The sequence below is a fragment of the Vicia villosa genome, linkage group LG5 (assembly GCF_029867415.1).
Source record: "Vicia villosa cultivar HV-30 ecotype Madison, WI linkage group LG5, Vvil1.0, whole genome shotgun sequence".
Lineage (NCBI taxonomy): Eukaryota > Viridiplantae > Streptophyta > Magnoliopsida > Fabales > Fabaceae > Vicia > Vicia villosa.
In genome coordinates this window covers 120,673,219-120,694,067 of record NC_081184.1, presented here as the reverse complement: position 1 = coordinate 120,694,067, position 20,849 = coordinate 120,673,219, and the positions used below count along the sequence as shown (strand labels likewise).

Here is a 20,849-nt window from a genome sequence, read left to right as displayed (position 1 = left end):
GCCACGTTTCTCATAAGAACTTCCAGCGATGACATCTGTGAATAAGCAGTTACGCAACTATCTTCGAATTTCAAATCTTCCCGCCTGAGTCCATCTTCGACGCGTGGCAGTATGTTAATAAACACTTACTAACAAACACGCTAAATAATAATACTTAAGCAAATTTATAAATTTTTGTCTAAGTCTTCGAGGATATGTCCTTCCAATAGCTTTCAGTAGCCATCACCTTCATAAAAAACTTAGACGTTTCTTGCTATCGAAACATGGCCATCAGTAGCCATTTTATATTTCTCAGAGATGGTCATCAGTAACCACCTTGCCTTCGATCATACACTCCTTCGAAGCACATATATTTGCTCAACGAAATCTTCAGCTAACAAAAACATTTTCCCTTTTAAGTGGAACTACATTAGCTCTGACTTCTCCATTGCACCGAGGAGGTATGTAGGCACAAGATTTAATGTCTTGCCGAGCTTATTTTAAAATCAAACAAACCTTTCTTTTGCATACAATATCTTCTTAATAAACACAGATTTTCAAAAAGGTTCCTGTGGAGTACCAAAAATATGAGGGGTGCTTAAAACCTTCCCCTGTATAATCAACACCCATAACTAAGATCTCTCTTTTGGTTGTTTTTGTTTCAAAAACTTCTTTTTTGGGTTTATTTTGCTCTTTTCCCATTTCCTTTGGAAATAATAAAGCGCGGTCACGACTTTCACTGAAATAATGAGTAAAGTCAATCCAATGGCTTTGATCTCAGATTTTCCCCGCTGCAGTCGCCATTCAACTTAATTTATTATTATTATTGTTCAATTAAGTATATTGTATTGTTTACTTTTGATATATTTGGCAGATTCGAAACGGTGCTAAGTTCCTCAATAAACCTCTGCCGGTTCAGCCTATTATTTCTAGCATTATGGCTCATGTCCGTTTGATTGGAAACAATACTTCTTTGCATGCTTCTTCCTCCATGGTTGATTTATGTCTTCTAAAATCTTTGCGGATTTTGTTGAATTACTTTTGCGCTCCCAAAATTATTGAAGTCCTTTGGCAACCCCCTGTTCTAGACTGGGTTAAGTGTAATTGCGACGGTTCGTTTGATAACAATTCTATTGGTTGTGGCGGCATCTTCGCCGAGCCTACTTCGGATCCTAATTCCTTACATGCAGAATTCTCTGCGGTTTTTAGAGCCATTGAGTTAGCTAGAGATAGAGCATGGTTGAAACTTTGTATTGAGTGATTCTTTCATTGTGGTCCAAGCTTTAAAAGGATACTTTGGTTCCTTGGCCGCTTAGAAATAGGTGGTTAGATTATATAAATATTATAGAAAACATGTCTTTTGTGATTACTCATATCTTTCGGAAAGATAATTCTTGTGCCGACTTTTTTGCTAGTTTCAATTGCACAACTTCATCTCTCACTCTTTTTGATGCCATCGCTTTAGCTGTTAAATGTAATTTTGTAAAAAAATAGGTTGAGGATGAGCTTTTTCAGATTTATTAGCTCTTGAGAGGGTCTTGGCCTAGTCCCCCCTCTCCTTTTTGTGTATCACCTTTTCTTTTTCAATATTTCACCTTTATTCAAAAAATAATAATAATTCTATCTTATTTAATTTAAATATTTTTAATTAATTGAATTTTATTTTTATAATTATATTTTATTATTTTAATTTTAATTTTAATTAGTTTAACTTATTTTATTGTGATTATGTAATTTACTTAAATTGTTTTTAAATAAAAATTAAAATTAAGTGTATAACTATGTTGTGTTAAACTATTGATATTATTGCATTAAGTTAATAATAAATTTTTAAACTATATATTTTATTAATTTGGGAACATTTGATTGTGTGAGATATGAATAAAATTTAATTTTATATTATTAGTTTATTTAATAAATGGTTAAATTATAAGTTTAATTAATTAAACCTTAAACTAAATGTTTTATCGATTCAATCTTCGGTTCGATTATTAAATTAAATTAAATTAAACTAAAATCAATTTTAATTTAATTTTAAAATTAGAAAAATGGAGTAATTTATAGAAGTTGATAAAAAAAAATGATTTTGTTAATGTGTTAAACGGCGTTAGAAGATGATTAGGGAGGTGGGTAGATATAGGCTATAGCAAGAGGCATGACATATTGCGTGTGCCATTCGTTTGGTTTCGAGAAAAGACAGTACTAGTCGTCACAAAACAAGAGGACGGTTTGGTCGGTTCACTATGGCCTCCACTTTCGACCTATTACTTTTCTTTGCTCCTATTTTTAGTGGGACAAATGCTTACTAGGAAAATCAAATTATTATCTTTTAATTAATACTATATACTTTCAAAATATATTATTACTAATTCCTTAATTAATAGGAGTATTTCTATCTAATTTTACCTTTATATAAGATTTTTTAGTATTATTTGTTTTTGCTTTTGGAAAGGAACACAATCTACATTTTTTTCTTGGTACAATGACACAATTAAAATTCTTACCATGTGAATGTTTGCATAAATGATTATGTTTTGAGTTATCATGTCACGTGATTTGGTAAATACTCTCCCCCTTTCATAATTTTCTAGATGATAAAATACAAACAAATACTATCTTAACAAAAACAAAATGTATTTAGTCAAATTTTTGAATTAAATATATTTACATTTTTTTAACATTTTAATTTAGATTGGGTATCACACTTACAATAAGAATAATATTACCTTTTTAAAATATCATTAACTTATTTTAATTATATTAACTAATTAATATTATATGTATCCGTTCAAATCATTAACCTATACTTTTTTTAAGATTTTTTTTAATACAAACACAAAATAATAAATATCTCATAACATTTTCATTTACAAGTATGAGATCTTAAATAAAGGTATTCACTCTAATAATATTATCATTTTAGATTTTATATCAATAATTTTTCAAAAGAAATTATAAAAATTAAAATAAGTATACTATCTAATAAGCATCAATGATAGGTCAATATATTTGACTGTATATATTTATAGTAATAGTAATAGTCATCAGTATTTGGTAGTAAAACATATTTTTCACATTTTTTACTTCACTTTAATTTATATAAAATAAACTAAAATAAAACAAGCGAAAATCATGTTTTTTTAAAAAGATTTTGTTAAATGAAAAACCGGTGGCAAATATTATATCTAAAGTAGCGGCGTTGCTGAATGTTTATTGCCGGATTGGCTGTTACTGGACCCCACCAACAATGTTTCAACACATATATATACACTAATCTTTTCTTTGTTTTTTTATACAAAAAATATAAACTCTAAATTAAAATAATAGTAATTCTCATTTCCTCTCTTATATACCCTTTTCTCTAAATTTCTTCATCTTCCAAATTCCACCATCACTACACTTTTTCCCAATCCTCCATTTTTCTCTCTCACTCCACCACAACCAAAAAACCAACTTTTTCTCAGGCAAGAATTCTATCTATCTCTATCTCTATTTTCTTTTCATTTTTTTTTATTTATTTATCGTTATTCGTTTGTTAATTAGATTATCGTGCTTAATTAACCAACCAGCTTAATCCTGTTTAATTTTTATTTATTCATTTGCTTATGATACTGATACTATGTTTGATCTTCAGAAACTTGATTATTATTCTGATGGATCAGAATATTGATGATGCATGTGTGATTCTTGGTTATATACTTTCATGTTTAATCTTCAATAGATCAATTATAGGATCAAGTTCAATCTTAATTTGTTCCTCATATGATCAAGTTATGGTTTTGTGATTTGTCTATCAGATCCATCTCTGTATTAAAGTTTAATCAGCCGTTTCTATAGAATTAAATTAAATTAAAAAACTTTTGATTTAATTGATTCTTTCACTATTAACTTTAGGAGTTAGGTGGTAGTAGTATATGTTTTTTTTTTTTTACTATAATACATAATAAAGACTTTAAAATTAAACTATATAGTAGTACTTTATTTTTTGACTCAATACTTTTAATACTGTTTTTTTACTGAATATTTTTAAACAGTGTACTAAAAAAAAAGAAGCTTAAAAGAAGAAACAACAGTTTTCTCTCACTGCCACTGTGTCTTTATGTGGAATCTTAATTCCGCCAGCAACGATGTTGTTGGCAATTTTTGATTCCTTAAAGTTCACAACTACCCTTATACTTTTCGTAAAATACGAATATGTCCTTCACTTTTGGTACTAGAGTTGTCTTTTTGGAAAATAAAAGATGAGGTGAGATTCCTTTTTTTTTAAAAATGTAAATTTAAAAATATATTTGTCACAATATAAATGAAAATAACTAGTTTGTTTTGTCATCATAAAAGTGCTAACAACGTGAAGAGCGCATATGATTTTCAATTAATTAATGAAAAGTTTGCAATTAACGCGTTTTAAAAAAATTATTCAACTAAAATACTTTTTAGAGTAAATTAATTAAGAAAATCAAAATTTGGTTTGGTGGAGAGAGGTGTAGGAGGTTAGCTTACTATGAAAAGTGGGCCCACAGGAATTAAAGTTGATTCTTGCAAATTCCGGTTAAATTCATTTTTATTCTTTGAATGGTTGATTTTTGGGTCCCATGATGTCTTAGTCTTAACCAACGTTCAAGATTCAATCTAATCTTTTTCAAAAAGGAAAATTGAACGGTGGATTATTCTCTTTGTTTTTTATGGTCAAAAAAGGTAGAAATGATTTTAGGAGAAAATAGGAAAAGAAAAAAAAAACAAAGTTTTATTTGGGACCAAAGACATGGCATGCATAGATCATAGATAAATGTCTTATGTGAGTGATCAAGCTGTAAAACAGCATTGTGGGACCCACGTATGTGCTTCTAGCATGTGATATCTTTGTCATCATCATAATAAAACACCAGTGAGTGATTTATAATTTTTTGTAATCGTAAGTTATTAATTAATATATTTTTTGTATGTGTTAAAATTTTCATATATTTTATATAGTCATGTATGACATTTGTTATCATTTCTGTTTCCACGTTGTTTCAAAATTATGATGCTGCACGTTTTTAAGCAGTAGATGCACGAGGGTTTGGTTGGTTGTTTTCTAGAATTTTTGTTTTTCTTATGAGACATGATCTATGCCATTTGATTTTTAATTATTATAATCACAAATTTTTTATTATTATTATTGTTATTATTATTCTTATTATTAGAATTATTATCTGGGAATTTCACACAGTCCCTTGTGACTGTACCAACACGTGGCCACCACTTTAAGCACAATTATCAACTGAATTGGTTTAGTGGACATAATTCATTATTTAACTTTATATATTATCTATTTTATTTTATTATATTCTCTCAGATCTCAATTATAATTATTATTTTTAATTATTAAATAAACAATGTTTCTGGTTTGGTTCAAATTCATTGATTATTCAACTAATCTAAAAAATAATTTTTTTTCATAATACAAATATTCTTTCATCTTCATTCATCATATTTTCTTCTTTTCTTCTATAGCAGGCAATCTAAGGAAACATGGAAGAAGAGACAAAAGTCATTTCGGAAGTTCCAGTGACAAAGGTTGTTGAAGTGGATCACAAAGATTTTGACATTAAGGTATTGTTTTCTTTGCATTCATTATTTCACAAGTTGCTTACTCTATACAATATATTTTAATTGTGTTAGTTTTAGTGCAAACTAGTATGTATGATAATTGTTTTATGATTTATTGCAGAAAACCAATGGAGACTTGCCGGCCAAGGAAATAGCCGAAGGAAAGAAAGACGAGGAAGATAATGCCTCGGATGGAGAGTTCATTAAAGTCGAGAAGGAAGAGAATGTGGCTGACGAAACGTCCAACAAAACTGAAAGAAGCTCAGAACCTCCTAGCAGAGAGTTTCTTGAAGCGCAAGAGAAGGTTCGGGAACTCGAGGTTGAAGTGAAAACACTCGCTGAATCTTTGAAGACATCTGAACATGAAAACGCTGCGCTGAAGGGAGAGGTCTCGGAAACAAAAGAGAAACTGAAAGAAAGCGGAAAGAAAACCGAAGAGCTTGAAGTAAGTCACAAGAAATTGCAAGAGCAGATTGTTGAAGCCGAGAACAAGTACAATCTGCAGGCCAGCACTCATGAAGAGGCTCTGCGAAGTCAAGAAGTTAAGCAGAAAGAGATTCTTGAAGTGAAGGAAGCGTTTGATGATCTGAACGTCAAGCTTGAGAGCTCCCGAAAGAAGACGCAGGAGTTGGAGCATGAGCTGCGAGTTTCTAAGGATGAGGCGCAGAAATTCGAGGAGCTGCATAAGCAAAGCATTTCGCAGGCTGAATCTGAGGGAAACAAGGTGATCGAATTTGAGAGACTACTTGAAGAAGCGAAATCGAGTGCGAAAGGCTTGGAAAATGAGATTGCTTCGCTGAAGGAAGAATTGAAGGGAGTTAATGATAAGGTCGCTGAAAAGGAAAAGGTTGAAGAAGCACTTAAAACAACTGCAGCTGAACTCTCTACCATCCAAGACGAATTGGCACTCTCCAAAACACAGGTATCAGAAGTTGAGCAAAGACTGTCGTCAAGAGACTCGCTAGTAGACGAGTTGACGAAGGAATTAAACCTGATAAAGACTTCGGAAACACAGATAAAAGAAGACTTGTCAGCACTGCAAAACCTATTTGTTTCTACGAAGGAAGAGCTAAAAGAAAAAGATTCCGAGTTGGAAAGCGCAAGGCTCAAGCTGCAGGAGGAAGAAACATCCAGAGAATCAATTCAAGTTTCATTCAAGAGCCAGGAAGCACAGTTTCTATCGGTACAAGAGGAACTGACTAAGCTCAATGCAGAGAAAAAGAGACTCGAGGAAACTTTTGAAGATCTAACCGTTAATGCGAAACACTTTAAGGAGTTGTCTGCTGATTTAGAGGAGAAACTGAAGCTTTCGGAGGAAAACTTTAGTAAAACAGATTCTCTTTTATCTCAGGCGCTTTCGAACAACTCAGAGCTGGAGCTGAAGGTGAAGTCCTTGGAAGATCTTCATAATGAAGCTGGATCTGTCGCAGCTACTGCGACTCAAAGGAGTATTGAGCTCGAGGGACATGTTGAAGCTACAAATGCAGCTGCAGAAGAGGCAAAATCTCAGCTACGAGAGCTCGAAACACGCTTCATAACAGTAGAGCAGAAGAATGTTGAGCTTGAGCAACAATTGAATTCAGTGCAATCGAAAGCCAGCGAAGCTGAGAGAGACGTGATTGAATATTCCGAGAAAATTTCTCACCTCGATGCTAAATTGAAAGAGGCCGAGGAAGCGAAGAATCTTCTTAATGGCCTACTTCAGGAGCACACGGATAAGGTAAGTCAACTTGAATCAGATTTAAATCAATCAATCAAGCAGAAATCGCAATTGGAGGAGGAGCTGAAGAAACTCACTGACAAATGTTCTGAGCATGAAGATCGAGCCACCTCATACAATCAACGCAGCCTAGAACTAGAAGATTTAATTCAGAGCTCTCATTCAAAATCGGAAAGTGCTGAAAAGAGAGTGAGTGAGTTGGAGTTGCTACTTGAAACCGAGAAATACAGAATTCAAGAACTCGAACAACAAACAAGCGCATTAGAAAAGAAATATAATGATTCAGAAGAAAACTCCAATAAACATCTTGAAAATGTGTCTTATCTTACATCAGAACTCGAAGTGTTTCAAGCACGAACCTCAACCCTTGAAAGTTCACTGCAAGAAGCGAATGAAAGGGAAAAAGAGTTGAAAGATTCTTTAAATGCTGCGACGGATGAAAAGAAAAAGTTAGAAGATTCTTTAAACAGTTTGAGCGAGAAGTTCTCCGAGGCAGAAAACCTATTGGAAATTGTGAGGGATGATTTAAATCTCACACAAGTTAAGTTGCAAAACACTGAAAATGATCTCAAGGCTGCTGAACTGAGAGAGAGCGAGATAAGAGAAAAACTTAATGCTACTGAAGAACATCTTGTTGTAAAGGGAAGAGATATAGAGCATACTACTGCTAGAAACTTAGAACTCGAATCGTTACATGAATCTGTTACAAGAGATTCCGAACAGAAGCTCCAAGAAGCTATTGAAAAATTCAACAGCAAAGATTCTGAGGTTCAATCTCTTCTTGAGAAAATCAAGATTCTGGAGGAGAATATCGCGGGAGCAGGTGAAGAGTCTGCATCTTTGAAGAGTGAATTTGAAGAGAGTTTGAGCAAACTCGCTTCTTTACAAAGCGAAAACGAAGATTTGAAAACGAAAATTATTGAAGCTGAGAACAAGACTTCACAGTCGTTTTCTGAGAATGAATTACTGGTTGGAACAAACACTCAACTGAAATCAAAGATCGATGAACTTCAAGAGTCACTGAATAGTGTTCTATCAGAGAAAGAAGTCACTGCTCAAGAGCTTGTTTCGCATAAGAGCTTAGTAGCTGAACTGAATGATGTACAATCAAAATCTTCCGCAATTCATTCTACCAATGAAGCTCGCATTCTTGAATTAGAATCCCAGTTACAAGAAGCTTTGCAGAAGCACACTGAGAAGGAATCAGAAACCAAAGAATTGAACGAGAAGCTGAATACTCTAGAAGGACAGATAAAGTTATACGAAGAACAGGCACGGGAAGCTGCTGCAACGTCTGAAACTCGTAAAGCTGAGCTTGAGGAGAATCTCGTAAAATTAAAGCATCTTGAAACAGTTCTTGAGGAGCTACAAAACAAGTCACTCCACCATGAAAAAGAATCTGCTGGAGTAAAGGAGGAAAATTCAAAACTTGTTCAGGAAATCGCTGTCTATGAATCCAAATTAACTGATTTACAGTCAAAGCTCACTGCAGAAGTTGCCGAGAAGGATAAGATATTTAACGAGACACTCTCATTGAAGAACGCCGCGGAAGACTTGGTGACAAAGCTCAGTGAGGAAGTACAGACATTAAAGTCACAGGTATCTTGCTATTTTCATTGTCTCTTGCTATTTGTGTGATATATTTAGAGTATTGACCTCAATGAAATGTTATCAACTCGCAGATATCTTCGGCAATAGACGAGAAGAACTTGCTCAATGAGACTAATCAGAGTTTAAAGAAGCAACTTGAGTCTATGATACTTGACCTTGAAGAAAAGTTGAAGGAGCATCAGAAAAATGAAGACTCTTTGAGATCTGAGGTTGAAACACTCAAAGTTGAGATTGCTGAGAAATCTGTATTGCAAAGTCGGCTCCAGGAAATTGAAGCGCAACTCGTGAAAGCTGAATCTAGACTACATGAAGAGGTACTTAAAAAAATGCCTATATCTTGTGAAACAAGTGAAAGTTCAGAAGCAAAAGTAACTTCCAAATCTTATTGTAAGAGCTTTGCTGATTAATCTGATGTTTTGCGCAGGTTGGAAGTGTTCAAGCTGCTGCCTCTCAAAGAGAAGCTGATTTGAGTTCAAAATTTACAGATTATGAACAAAAAATCAATGAAATAAATGTTCTGAATGGAAAGGTGGTAGAACTTGAGAAAGAGTTGCAACTTGCACAGGCTGCTATAGCTAATCAGGTGCGCGCACGAGCTCATTACCAATGATGTTCTTGCATGCTGAGATTGAGATAAACATATAATCTATATTTGTGATTTTTCTCATACCGATTTTCTATACTTTCCTTTATTTTTCTAATGCAGAAAGGAGCAGAATCTCAGAAGTTGGAACTAGAGGCAGCCTTGAAGAAATCTCTAGAAGAACATGAAACTAAGAAAAATGAAATCTCTCTTCTACAAAAACAAGTACTAGATTTTGAGGAGAAATCGCAACAGGATAGCGAGAAAATCTCACTCAAGGTAATTTACACTTGTTATCGTAGGAACCATCGAACTCATGTCATGTTATAACCTGTTAGCCAAATTTAATGTTTCCATTTCTTAATGATGTTCCAGGGTGAGGAGAGTGTTGGTAAAAAGGACGAGTTGGAAGTGAAATCCCGAGACTTTAACATCTCGACTCCAACGAAAAGGAAGAGCAAGAAAAAGTCAGAAGCAACAACTGCTCAGGCATCAACTTCTTCGGCCGAGCCTCAAACTCAAACCGGCCAGGACTCGCCTTTCATGAATTTGAAGTTCATCCTTGGAACTGCTATTGTGTCGATTATCTTCGGCATAATTCTTGGAAAACGTTATTAATATTGCCAATATGTCTTTTGGTTTTTTCTTTCTTTCTATTTATACTTGATGGTTTTTCTGTCAGTTTGAAAGCTTTACATGGTTTCAAACTTGAGTCTTGAGTTGGTTAGGGAACTTGTTTTTTTTTTTGCGTCTTTCCCTTGCCTTTGTGCAAAAGAAATGGGAGTTGAGTAATGTTTTGTTTTTAGTTTGGGATTATACAATTTGAATGAAGGCTGTTTTGGTTTTGGAGTTCATTTTTCTTCTCAAACTGGTGATCTATGGTGTAAAGAATAAAAACTGTTATTATTTATTCAAATTGTGGTATTTTAACATCAAAACACAGACAACATCAATTGAATTATAGTAAAAACCTATACCTGTCCATGTTACAAACTACTAACATCTATCTATATTATTTTCTAGCCATGGTTTTTATTAGGAAGTGTGATGCAAGCGAAAATGTGATTGAGTTGAAATCGATTTTGAGTGGTGTGAGTTATGGACTCGATGCTTAATGAGTTTAAGGCGGATTGATGATCAAGTAGATTGGAGTTTTGTTGAGACGAATATGTTTAGAAGTTATGAGAGTTTTTCTAGTGATAGTTTTGAAGGAGAGGAAGTCAATTTAGAATGAAAGTGATGGCCATAGACGAAGGAAATGTGAAAATTGAAAAATTTTATGGTGCTAACTTTGGCTTTTGGAAGTTGTAGATAGAAGATCATTTGCATTTGAAAAAGTTATATCAACCTCACAAAAAAGAAACAGATTTGATGAAGAAAAGTGATTGAAACTTTCTCGATAGACAAGCACTTATTATCCGATTGTTATTATCTCAGAATGTTTCTTTTAACATTGAGGAAAAGACCACCATTATTCTTATGAAGGCTTTTTTTAGAAGACTGCAGATCCTCTCCTTCCATCATTCTTTCTCCTTCACCTAAAGCAAGTGTGTGTAATAGAATTAATTGAATTAAAAAATTGATAAAAAGAAGAAGAGAGAGAAAAAAATTAGAGAGATAGAAATAAAAGTATGAAAGAGATAATTGGAGAGAAGAAATTGAAGAAGATGATCCAAATTCCTTTCTAGAATGTACAAAAATGTGTCTTCCTCAAATAAAGTTCTTTTTTTAAGTGGTTATTTACACTTCGGATGACGGAAGGTGCACCAGTTTTCTAACATATAACACCCTCAAATTCCGAAGCACATATTTAAAAAATCATGCAAATTATTTATTTTAAAATCAACATAGACATTCCTAAAAAAAAACATCCTTTTCAAGTTAAAATTAAGCAGCGGAATTTAAAAATCACCAATTCAACATAAATATGACATTCATAAAACAACTTAGTTTCAACATAAGGAAATATATTATACAAACTCTTAAGAAAACATCAACACACGATGTTACATTATCATAGCAAAATCCAAAAACACTAAGTAGACTCAAAACGATCTATAAAAACGAAGTAGACATCTACGTCAATCCTTCCACACAACAACAACTAATGCTCCTCTACTTCGGTATTTGTACATTGCTACAACAAGACACATACGCAAATAAAAGGGGGGGGGGGGTTGAGAAATACGTTTGCAATGTTAACAGTGTAATAAACATTTGGGATAGTATCATACATAACATTCACCAACACATGAATTATTCATAACAACAATAATCAATTCAATGCAAATGTATAATGTAATATACTCCTCCTCCAAGATGTATGTGGTACCAAGTTTTTAAATGTTAGAGTTATGTTACTGAATTATCCTTGTCTCCGGTTCCTCTATGAACCGAGTTCCTTTCTGAAAATGAGATTGTCATTGGTTCCTCTCTCAACCACGACCCCGTTTACCTATCTCCGATATACATGAATGCATGAATCATAGAACTAAAATTCAAAACTCAAATTCAAACAATAATAAACATCTGATCTCATACTCAACAACAAATAATACTCGTATCTCATACTCAACATGCTTCCTCTATGAACCTACAATTTTGTCAGTGCAATGTCAGCTCTGTAATTCCTCTCTGAATTGCTCAACTCAACATATTATATAATTACAAGTCAAACAATCATATAAATATTCAAAAATATTCATTAATAGAATAAAAATATATGATTACTCATGTCAGCCTATCAACATGGTAATAAAACAATTACTCATAACCATATCAACACAACTCTAAACATGTTAGAGTTACTCACTTTCAATATTATTGATTCACCTAACACTCCAAACACATCAACGTAACTCATTTTCAACTCATTTGATTATCAAATATAACTCTATTATATCAAATAACTCAAAGATAAACTCCTTTAGCTATGCATAACTATAATTCAATTTTAAAATAACAAATACCTTCAATTCCAACTCTAAACATATCAAACTCAACTCTCTTAATTTAAATCGGCTCTAAAACATATCAACTAACTCAAATTAAACTCTGGACTTAAATCTAAAATTTGATAAAATAGCACCAAAGAATATAGGTTTATGATAAAATTATGAAACTCTCCAGTTTAAAGTCTCTTTAAACCCTCTTTAAAATACCATTGATTGCATCTCGATCGAAATATTCTAACTCTAGTTCTATTCGTTTGCGTTCAGCTCTATCACACTAATTCATGCATAAACTCTAAAAAAAATGCCTGACATCAAAATAGAACAAAAAATTATAGACTTATGATAAGATTATGAAACTCTCTAGTTTAAGAGATCGTTGAATCCTCTTTCTAACGCAATTGAGTTCACCTCAAACTGACTTAAGAAACTCAAGTTACGCATAAAACAAGATGACCAACACATAATTCAAATTGACTACACCTCTGATATAAAAACCAGAGAATTGCTACTATTTTAGTGCTCGTAGAACCAATTTTCCCACTTAAAAAGAAATATTATTGCGTTAGCTTTCAAACACATCTGATGACACCTCAAACGTACTTACAAAACTCAAGTTACACATGAAACAAGACGGTCAATCCCCTTCTATGTCCATCTGCGATTTTATGCATTTTCCCCCTAATGAAAAAATTTGAAACTCGTCTATTTGAGTTCCAACCTCCCCCAATAGTCCCAGAATGCACAACAAATTTTATTATGGTATGGAAGGTGGTTCGGTGGTTCACCACTCAAAAGGCTTTTTCCAATTCTTTTCAGCCTGTCCATCAAACCGTTGGGAACTGTCAACGAAATGGGTGGTCGCGACGGTGTTTCCTGGCTGTGGGATTTCCATGTAGCAGCGTCGGCGTTGCTGGATTGTCCAGAAGCGATGCAAGAGGCTTTTGAGTTGCTGGAGCTTTTAGGTGGTCTTGGTCCTGTCGACGGCGTTGAAGATGTGATCAAATGGTGGCCCAATTCTGACGGTACGTTTTCGGTGAAAAGTTGCACTCCGTTGTTTAGAGAACGTCTTTTAGATGTGGGGGTAGAACCAAATAATTTATCTGCAATTAATCTCTTCTGGCGCTCGGGTGTTCCATCAAAAATAAAGATTTTTGGTTGGAGGTTGATGTTAAATAGGCTTCCATCAAAAGACCAATTGAGCAAAAGAAATATTATTCATAGAGATGAAGATAAAGTGTGTGTGTTGTGTGTCTCTGTGCTGGAAAATTTAGAACATTTGTTCTTCTTTTGTGATTTCTCCAAAAAGGTGTGGGAGAATATTCTTATATGGATGGAGGTGAAATTAGTTGGGAATGTGGCAGGGGCTGAACATATTCTGCAGTGTACCCAGGCAGTGTATGGCAAAACCAGAAAGAAGAATTTGTGCATCATTTGGCTTGCTACGGTGTGGATGTTATGGAACACAAGAAACAACTTCATCTTCAACAACACTAGCCTTGTTTTAGATGACGTTATTGTTAGTATTAAACTAGTTTCTTGGATTTGGCATTCTATCGGTGCGAAAAAAGGCGGAGTGCTGTCCTTTTATTTTTGGTTAAAGGCTCCTTTGGAGGCTCATAAGAATTGTTAATTGTGATCCTGCTTATGTATTGTTTGGGTTGTGAGTACCCCTAGTACTCATCTCATCTATAAATATAATTAATCTTGCTTATCAAAAAAAAAAAAAAAAACCAATAATATAACATTTTATCACAATTTCACATTTTTGCCTTATGGTGCCACCATACTTTCATTATTCAACAAGGCAAACCAGTTTACAAATTATGCAATTTCATATATTTTCGCATTATGGCGTAAATATTGTTCATTCAAATCAACCCCGTCTTATATATGCATCAACTCATAAACACGACAGTATACTTGGTCATAGATAAATATGAACTAAATAATAGCAATAACATATCAAAAGCAAAACATTATTATAGATTGTCTCAAAGGTTTTGTCCAAACCTTTTTGGTCACAAACATTAAATACAAATAAAGGAAGGAAGAAGGTGTAACACCTTAAACCCCGACTCTTAATTTAAAAGAATTAAACACTCATTTTAGGATGTTACTCAAATAAAACATGCATAATCTTTCCAAATAATTTCAAAAAGTCGCAGCAGAACTTAATAAATAACCTATACTTCAATTTATATCTTCACTCTGAAATGCTTAATTCAAATAACATAATCCAAACATTAATTCAAATAAAATTAAACGATTTGTTACCCAATGTTACAAATCAGAGCCATAGTTCCAACTAAAATGATGGTAAAATAATAAAGGAAACAAAGAGCTTCATAATCCTCTTCCAACTCACAACAGTACCTACTCCTCCTGAGTATCTGTACAATATTGTAGAAAATAACACAAAACAAACAACAAATGTGTGAGGATACGCTAAAATATATTAATGGTGTAAAAGAATGCAAGGGTAGCTTGGATCACACAATCAACAACACACATTCAACTTACACAACAACATAACAATCAACTCACTAGCCTTTATGTATACAATGTGACTCACAACTCGATCCAATGTATGTGGTACCAATTTGGACATCAGAGGTTTGTTTCTGATCTCGTCCACTCAACAATGGTTCCTCCTTCAAATCGGGTCCCCACTTATGTACCTTGGATCCCTACTTTTGAACCCCGTACTTATCACGAGTCCCTACTTTTGAACCCGTGGCTCGCCTCTTTCAACAATGACATGTATGATGTATGAAATACAGACAATGCAGAACACTTATGGTCCCATTTCTAATCATATACAACATGACATAAGGCACTCACAACAGTTCCCACTTCGGACTACATACCTCAGCACGACATTTATAATTTCATGCAGAACACATAATTACAAAATCAACTCAATTATTATTTCATCATTATAATAATTCATCAATCAACAACAGTGGTACCAAACAATGGTGGTCGGTACCTAACAGAACTAAATATTCATCAAAAATAGAACGCTATCAACGAATCGAATAGAAATAACCAACTCTACGCTGTCATCCTCGCCAGGTGGCCATTGGCTCGTTGAGCAAGCTCTTGCTAGGAAAAACCACTGCTTGCCAAGACAGACCCCAAAACCAGAAAAAACCCTAGAAACGCACATCTCGCTGGGCGAGATCTTCCTTCTCCAGGCGAAGGCTCACTGGGAGAGACCCTGTCATCGCCTGGCGAAAACGCTCAAAACGGAAAAATGAAATTCCACCATTGGAGCCCTATCAAAGCTCCAATTTCAGCCTCTAACCACCAAAGTCGCACTGAAAGCATTATATATATATATATATATATATATATATATATATATATATATATATATATATATATATATATATATATATATATATATATATATATATATATATATATATATATATATATATATCATAACATGCTTATTACACCAACTAATCACTGATGGTACACCTAAACCTTTAATTTGTCATGAATTTAAGTTTATGACCATAGGATCAACAACACATCAATGGCAACAACATATCCCAATCTATATTATCATATCCAGACATCACTTTCAGTATAAAACAATACATGAAATTCATATTAATCATAACAATAACAAAAAATTCTATACCAATTCCTCTCAAGAACACACAAACATATAGTGAAGATTGGCATAAAACCTAGATGGGGTGATGATCGCTCTCTACCCTTCTGTAACACCCATATATAATTACATGCATCAAATCATATAAATATACATGAATCCAAGTATTTGGTACTGAAATACCAATAAGTTCCTAGTCAACACATTATACATATTAATGCCCTAATACAAAATTTCTACACAATGGCATAATACATATAAGATGTTCAAAATAAAATACTAAGAACTAGATCAACAATGATCACAAAATGTAATCCACAACGGAAGCTTCGCCATACCAAAAGAACATAAGGAATAAGGGATCAATTGCTTTCTCCTTACCCTTCGCGGAACCTGTAGTACCTGAAATCAATATATAGTGGGGTGAGATATAAAATCTCAGTGAGTTCCCTATCCTATGGATCCTCTCGGCTTTACAAGGTTCTAACCTATAAGTCTCAAGTCATAAAAGGAACTAGACCTTGAGCTCTCATACTAACATTATATGGAATCATACTTAGAGTTCAACAACTCAACACCAGATTATTAATCGGAAACCAATACCAAGGCATCCCCATATTCCCGTCCCCTTCTACGTCTAGGAGGTGGCACGAGTCATGAATCCTTTGGAAAAATCTTGACATACGACATGGATTCGGACTCATGAGCCTTTCCCCATGAATCGTCACTTCACATGGCCCGTACACCATCACAAGTCTCTACCCGTAGGTTCCATTCGTACACAAAAGCGGGAATCAAACCTGCCAAGATTATTGTGCCTTTCTGCACGGTGAATGCCTGTTAGCATTCAAAGGAAAAATAAAGAAATAAAGAAAATACTACGGTTCCGATTAATACATCAACAATGGTGATCGCTTCCGCAAACCACTAGGCCTGTTAGCCTTTCATACTTTGGTGACCGCTCACGCAAATCACTAGGCCTGTTAGCCTTTCCTCATAAGATTCCAAACACGTATGTTCCATATAATGTCTCATCCTAGGTTTTCTTTGTTAAGCTACATAACCTAACAATTCCTAATTTTCCTCACTTATCCTTTATTCACATAACAATGAAGTTATTCAACCCTCTTGATATAAACATTTATAACAAGGTATACTAATCCACCTGCAATAGAACTCAGTAACAATTATAGAGTACACAAGCATCAAACCAAAAGCATAACGTTCTCAAGAATTCGAACGAAAACCAACCCAAGTACTCAAGAAATTCCCGACTCTCGATTAAATAATTCTCCCTTTGTTCCCAAAACCTACACTACTAGAAAGTACACGCTTCTAGCTTCCTATCACTTCGAACGGTGATTAAAACAGAGTTATGGTTCAAAAGTTACGATCGAAACAGTTTTATCTCATGAAACTAAAGAATTTGCTAAGTAACCTTCAGTTCGCGCCGCGCAACAGCTAGGTCGCGCCGCGAACCTCAGGCAGTGGCAAAACCTCACAACATTCTCATAGTGTTCGCGTCGCGAACCCTTGTACGCGCCGCGTACTGATGACAGAACCAAGACCCCTAAAAACCTGCATAGCTCGCGCCGCGTAGCCCCGTTCGCGCCGCGAAGCGAGCGAAAATCAGAAATTCCAGATTTGTTCTTGCTTTTCCCCATGGTTTAATCCAACCATCTCCATACTTAAACCTGTTCCAGAATCATACTAAGGCATAGAACAACTTATACATGGTACACTTGGAATATACAACACTAAATCATGAACATTCATGGTTTGATTCAAAACCTAGGTTTTTCTATAGAAAACCCCAAAATGCATAACTTATGATTTCCATCCATAATCAAAAGTTATAAGTTTCTAACTAGAACCCACCTCGATTATGAGTCGTTGATGTCGAAGATGAGTTGATTCGGCGGAGAAACGATGAAGATCCAAGCTTTCCTCTTCACAAGCTTTCCTCCTCTTCTCTTCCTCTTGCTCTTCCTTCTCTCTACTTCTTCTCTCTAACTCTTGTGTTGTTGCAATTGTGAGGAAAGAAATAGAAAGGAAAGAATATAAGCAACTTAACCTTAAGTTAGCACTTATAACTTAAGTGTCCAAAAGTATCTCTAATGTACCAATTAATGAAACCTCAGTGTCAGCTAATAACATTAGAGCATTTATTAAATACGGGGTATTACATCCTCCCCCCCTTAAATAGAAATTCGTCCTCGAATTTAAGAATTACCTAAAAAGGTGAGGGTAAGCATCCCGCATTACCAATCCAAGTCCCCAAGTAGCATCACCTGGATGTGTTGCATCCCACTGAACCTTAACAAGAGGAATTTCCTTATTTCGTAACACTTAAGTCTCTCTTCCCACGATACGGCTCGGTAAGGGTTCAAAAGTCAAATCTGATTCTAACTCAACTGCATCTGTTAACACTGGCTGAAAGGGATCGAGAATAAACTTCCGAAGTTGAGACACGTGAAAAACATCATGCATTTCCGATAGAGAAGGTGGTAAAGCTAAACGATAAGCTACTTCACCAATCCTTTCTAGAATCTCATACGGTCCCACGTATCTCAAACTTAACCTTCTCGACTTAAACGGTCCCAAAACTCTACCATTTCCAACTCCTGATCAACACAACGGTGTTCTGCATTTTCTCTCATACAATACTTCATAAGGTGTCATACCAATACTCGCGTGATAACTATTATTATACGCAATTCAACAAATGGCAAAAGCTCTTTCCAATTTCCTCTACTTTCAAGCACACACGCTCTAACATATCCCCTAAGGTTTATATCGCTTATTCCGTTTGACTGTCTGCTTGAGGGTGATTCGACGTGCTCAACACCATTCAGATCCCGTGACTTGTTGAAAAGCTCTCCAAACTCGATGTAACTTTGGACCTCTATCCGACACTATACCAGAGGGTACACCATGTAACTTCACCGTTTCTGCAATAAATAACCGTGCAAGATGACTTGTCTTGTAAGTAGTCTTCACGGTTAAGAAATGTGCAGATTTCGTCAACCGATCTACAATCACCCAAATAGAATCATATCCACCTTGAGTACGAGGTAAACTAACTGCCAAAACCATTGAAATACTATCCCACTTCCATATTGGAATCTCTAGTGGTCGTAACAATCCACATGTTCTTTGATGTTCTATCATTACCTACTGGCATACCGCACACTCTGATACGTACACCGCGACATCTCTTTTCATTCCGGACCACCAATAATCCCCTTTTTAATCTTGGTACATTTTTGAAGAACCCGGATGTATAGTGAAAGCACCTTGTGAGCTTCATCCAAAATCCTTCCTTTCAATAACGCATCACCCGGAACACAAATCCTCTGATTAAACATAATCACCCCATCTGTAGCTCGAGTAAATCCTGGTTGAACCAACACCTCTTGTAACTTAGTATCAGACGCTTGTGCTCGTTGGATGTCGTTTCTCAAAATAGAATTAACATTCAAGTTTCCCATCAATACTCCATTTTGGGTCCAAACAATTGAAGATTGAGATCTCGAAATCTCTCCAATAATGCACACTCTAACATCATCGATTCGGCCCTCTTTAACACCTTCCGACTCAAAGCATCCGCCACTTTATTTGCTTTGCCTGGATGATACTTCAAGTCAAAATCATAATCCTTTAAGTATTCCATCCACCGCCTCTGACGCATATTCAACTCCTTCTGGTCGAATAGGTACTTTAAACTCTTGTGGTCGCTGAACATTTCAAATGAACTCCATACAAGTAATGACGCCACACCTTCAGGGTAAAAACAACCGCAGCCAATTCTAAATCATGAGTTGGATAGTTCTTCCCGCGGAACTTTAACTGTCGAGATGTGTATGTTACCACCTGACCCTCCTGCATCAATAACCCTCCTAACCTTTTTTTGGAAGCATCGCAAAATACTTCATAGGACTTATTTGGATCAAGAACGATTAAAACAGGAGCAGTCGTTAATCTTTTCTTCAAACTCATGAAGCTTTGTTCACACCCTGAATCCCAATCATAAGGACACTCCTTTCTGGTAGTCTAATCACCGGTAGAGCCAATTGAGAAAACCCTTTTATAACCCTTCTGTAGTAGCTGGCTACACCCAAGAAACTTCGGACTTCTGAGGCATCATTCGATCCCTCCCAAATAATTTACCGCTTCAATTTCGACGGATCCCCCGCCACACCTCCTTGAGATATGACATGACCAAGAAATCTTACCTCCGTTATCCAAAACTCACACTTGCTTAACTTACCAAACAATTGATTCTAGCAATACCGACAGAGCAATTCTCAGGTGCTCTTCGTGCTCTTGTGGAGTACGAGAATAAATAAGAATGTCATCAATAAAGACTACCACAAATTGATCTAAGTAAGGCTGGAATATCCGATTCATATAATCCATGAAAACAGCTGGAGCATTCGTAACACTGAAAGGCATCATCAAGAATTCATAATGACCATAACGGGTTCTAAATGCAGTCTTTGGCACATCTGAGCTTTTCACACGGATTTGGTGAAACCTGACCGCAAATCAATCTTCGAGAACACACAGACTCCTTTCAATTGATCTACAAGTCGTTTATCCTAGGCAAAGGGTATTTGTTCTTGATAGTGGCCTTATTCAACTGACGGTAATCAATACATAACCTCATCCCACCGTCCTTCTACTTACTAACAACACCGGATCTCCCCACGGTGAGACACTAGGTCGCACGAAGTGTTTATCCATCCGTTCCTCCAATTCTCTCAATCCAGGTGGTGCCATCCGATA

At 35.1% G+C, this 20,849-nt stretch overlaps 3 protein-coding genes across 4 annotated transcripts; all 3 read left to right on the top strand.

Annotated features, from left to right (window-relative positions):
* Positions 1-916: 916 nt before the first annotated feature.
* On the top strand, positions 917-1,240 carry LOC131605290 (uncharacterized). Its single transcript, XM_058877664.1, has one exon. It carries the CDS (start codon positions 917-919, stop codon positions 1,238-1,240), a length of 324 nt encoding a protein of 107 aa, XP_058733647.1.
* A 2,023-nt stretch (positions 1,241-3,263) lies between these two features.
* LOC131602249 (uncharacterized) lies at positions 3,264-10,336 on the top strand. 2 transcript variants are annotated; one of them, XM_058874317.1, is made up of 7 exons: positions 3,264-3,443; positions 5,473-5,571; positions 5,690-8,887; positions 8,971-9,213; positions 9,324-9,482; positions 9,606-9,761; positions 9,858-10,336. In XM_058874317.1, the coding sequence occupies exons 2-7, from the start codon at positions 5,491-5,493 to the stop codon at positions 10,098-10,100; spliced, it is 4,080 nt and encodes a 1,359-aa protein (XP_058730300.1). In that variant the 5' UTR covers positions 3,264-3,443; positions 5,473-5,490; the 3' UTR covers positions 10,101-10,336. The 2 variants fall into 2 exon arrangements, with proteins under 2 accessions (XP_058730300.1, XP_058730299.1); XM_058874316.1 differs by having other exon boundaries at positions 3,265-3,443; positions 5,476-5,571.
* A 2,950-nt stretch (positions 10,337-13,286) lies between these two features.
* On the top strand, positions 13,287-14,066 carry LOC131605289 (uncharacterized). The gene has a single exon (XM_058877663.1). The coding sequence runs from the start codon at positions 13,287-13,289 to the stop codon at positions 14,064-14,066; it is 780 nt and encodes a 259-aa protein (XP_058733646.1).
* Positions 14,067-20,849: the final 6,783 nt, after the last annotated feature.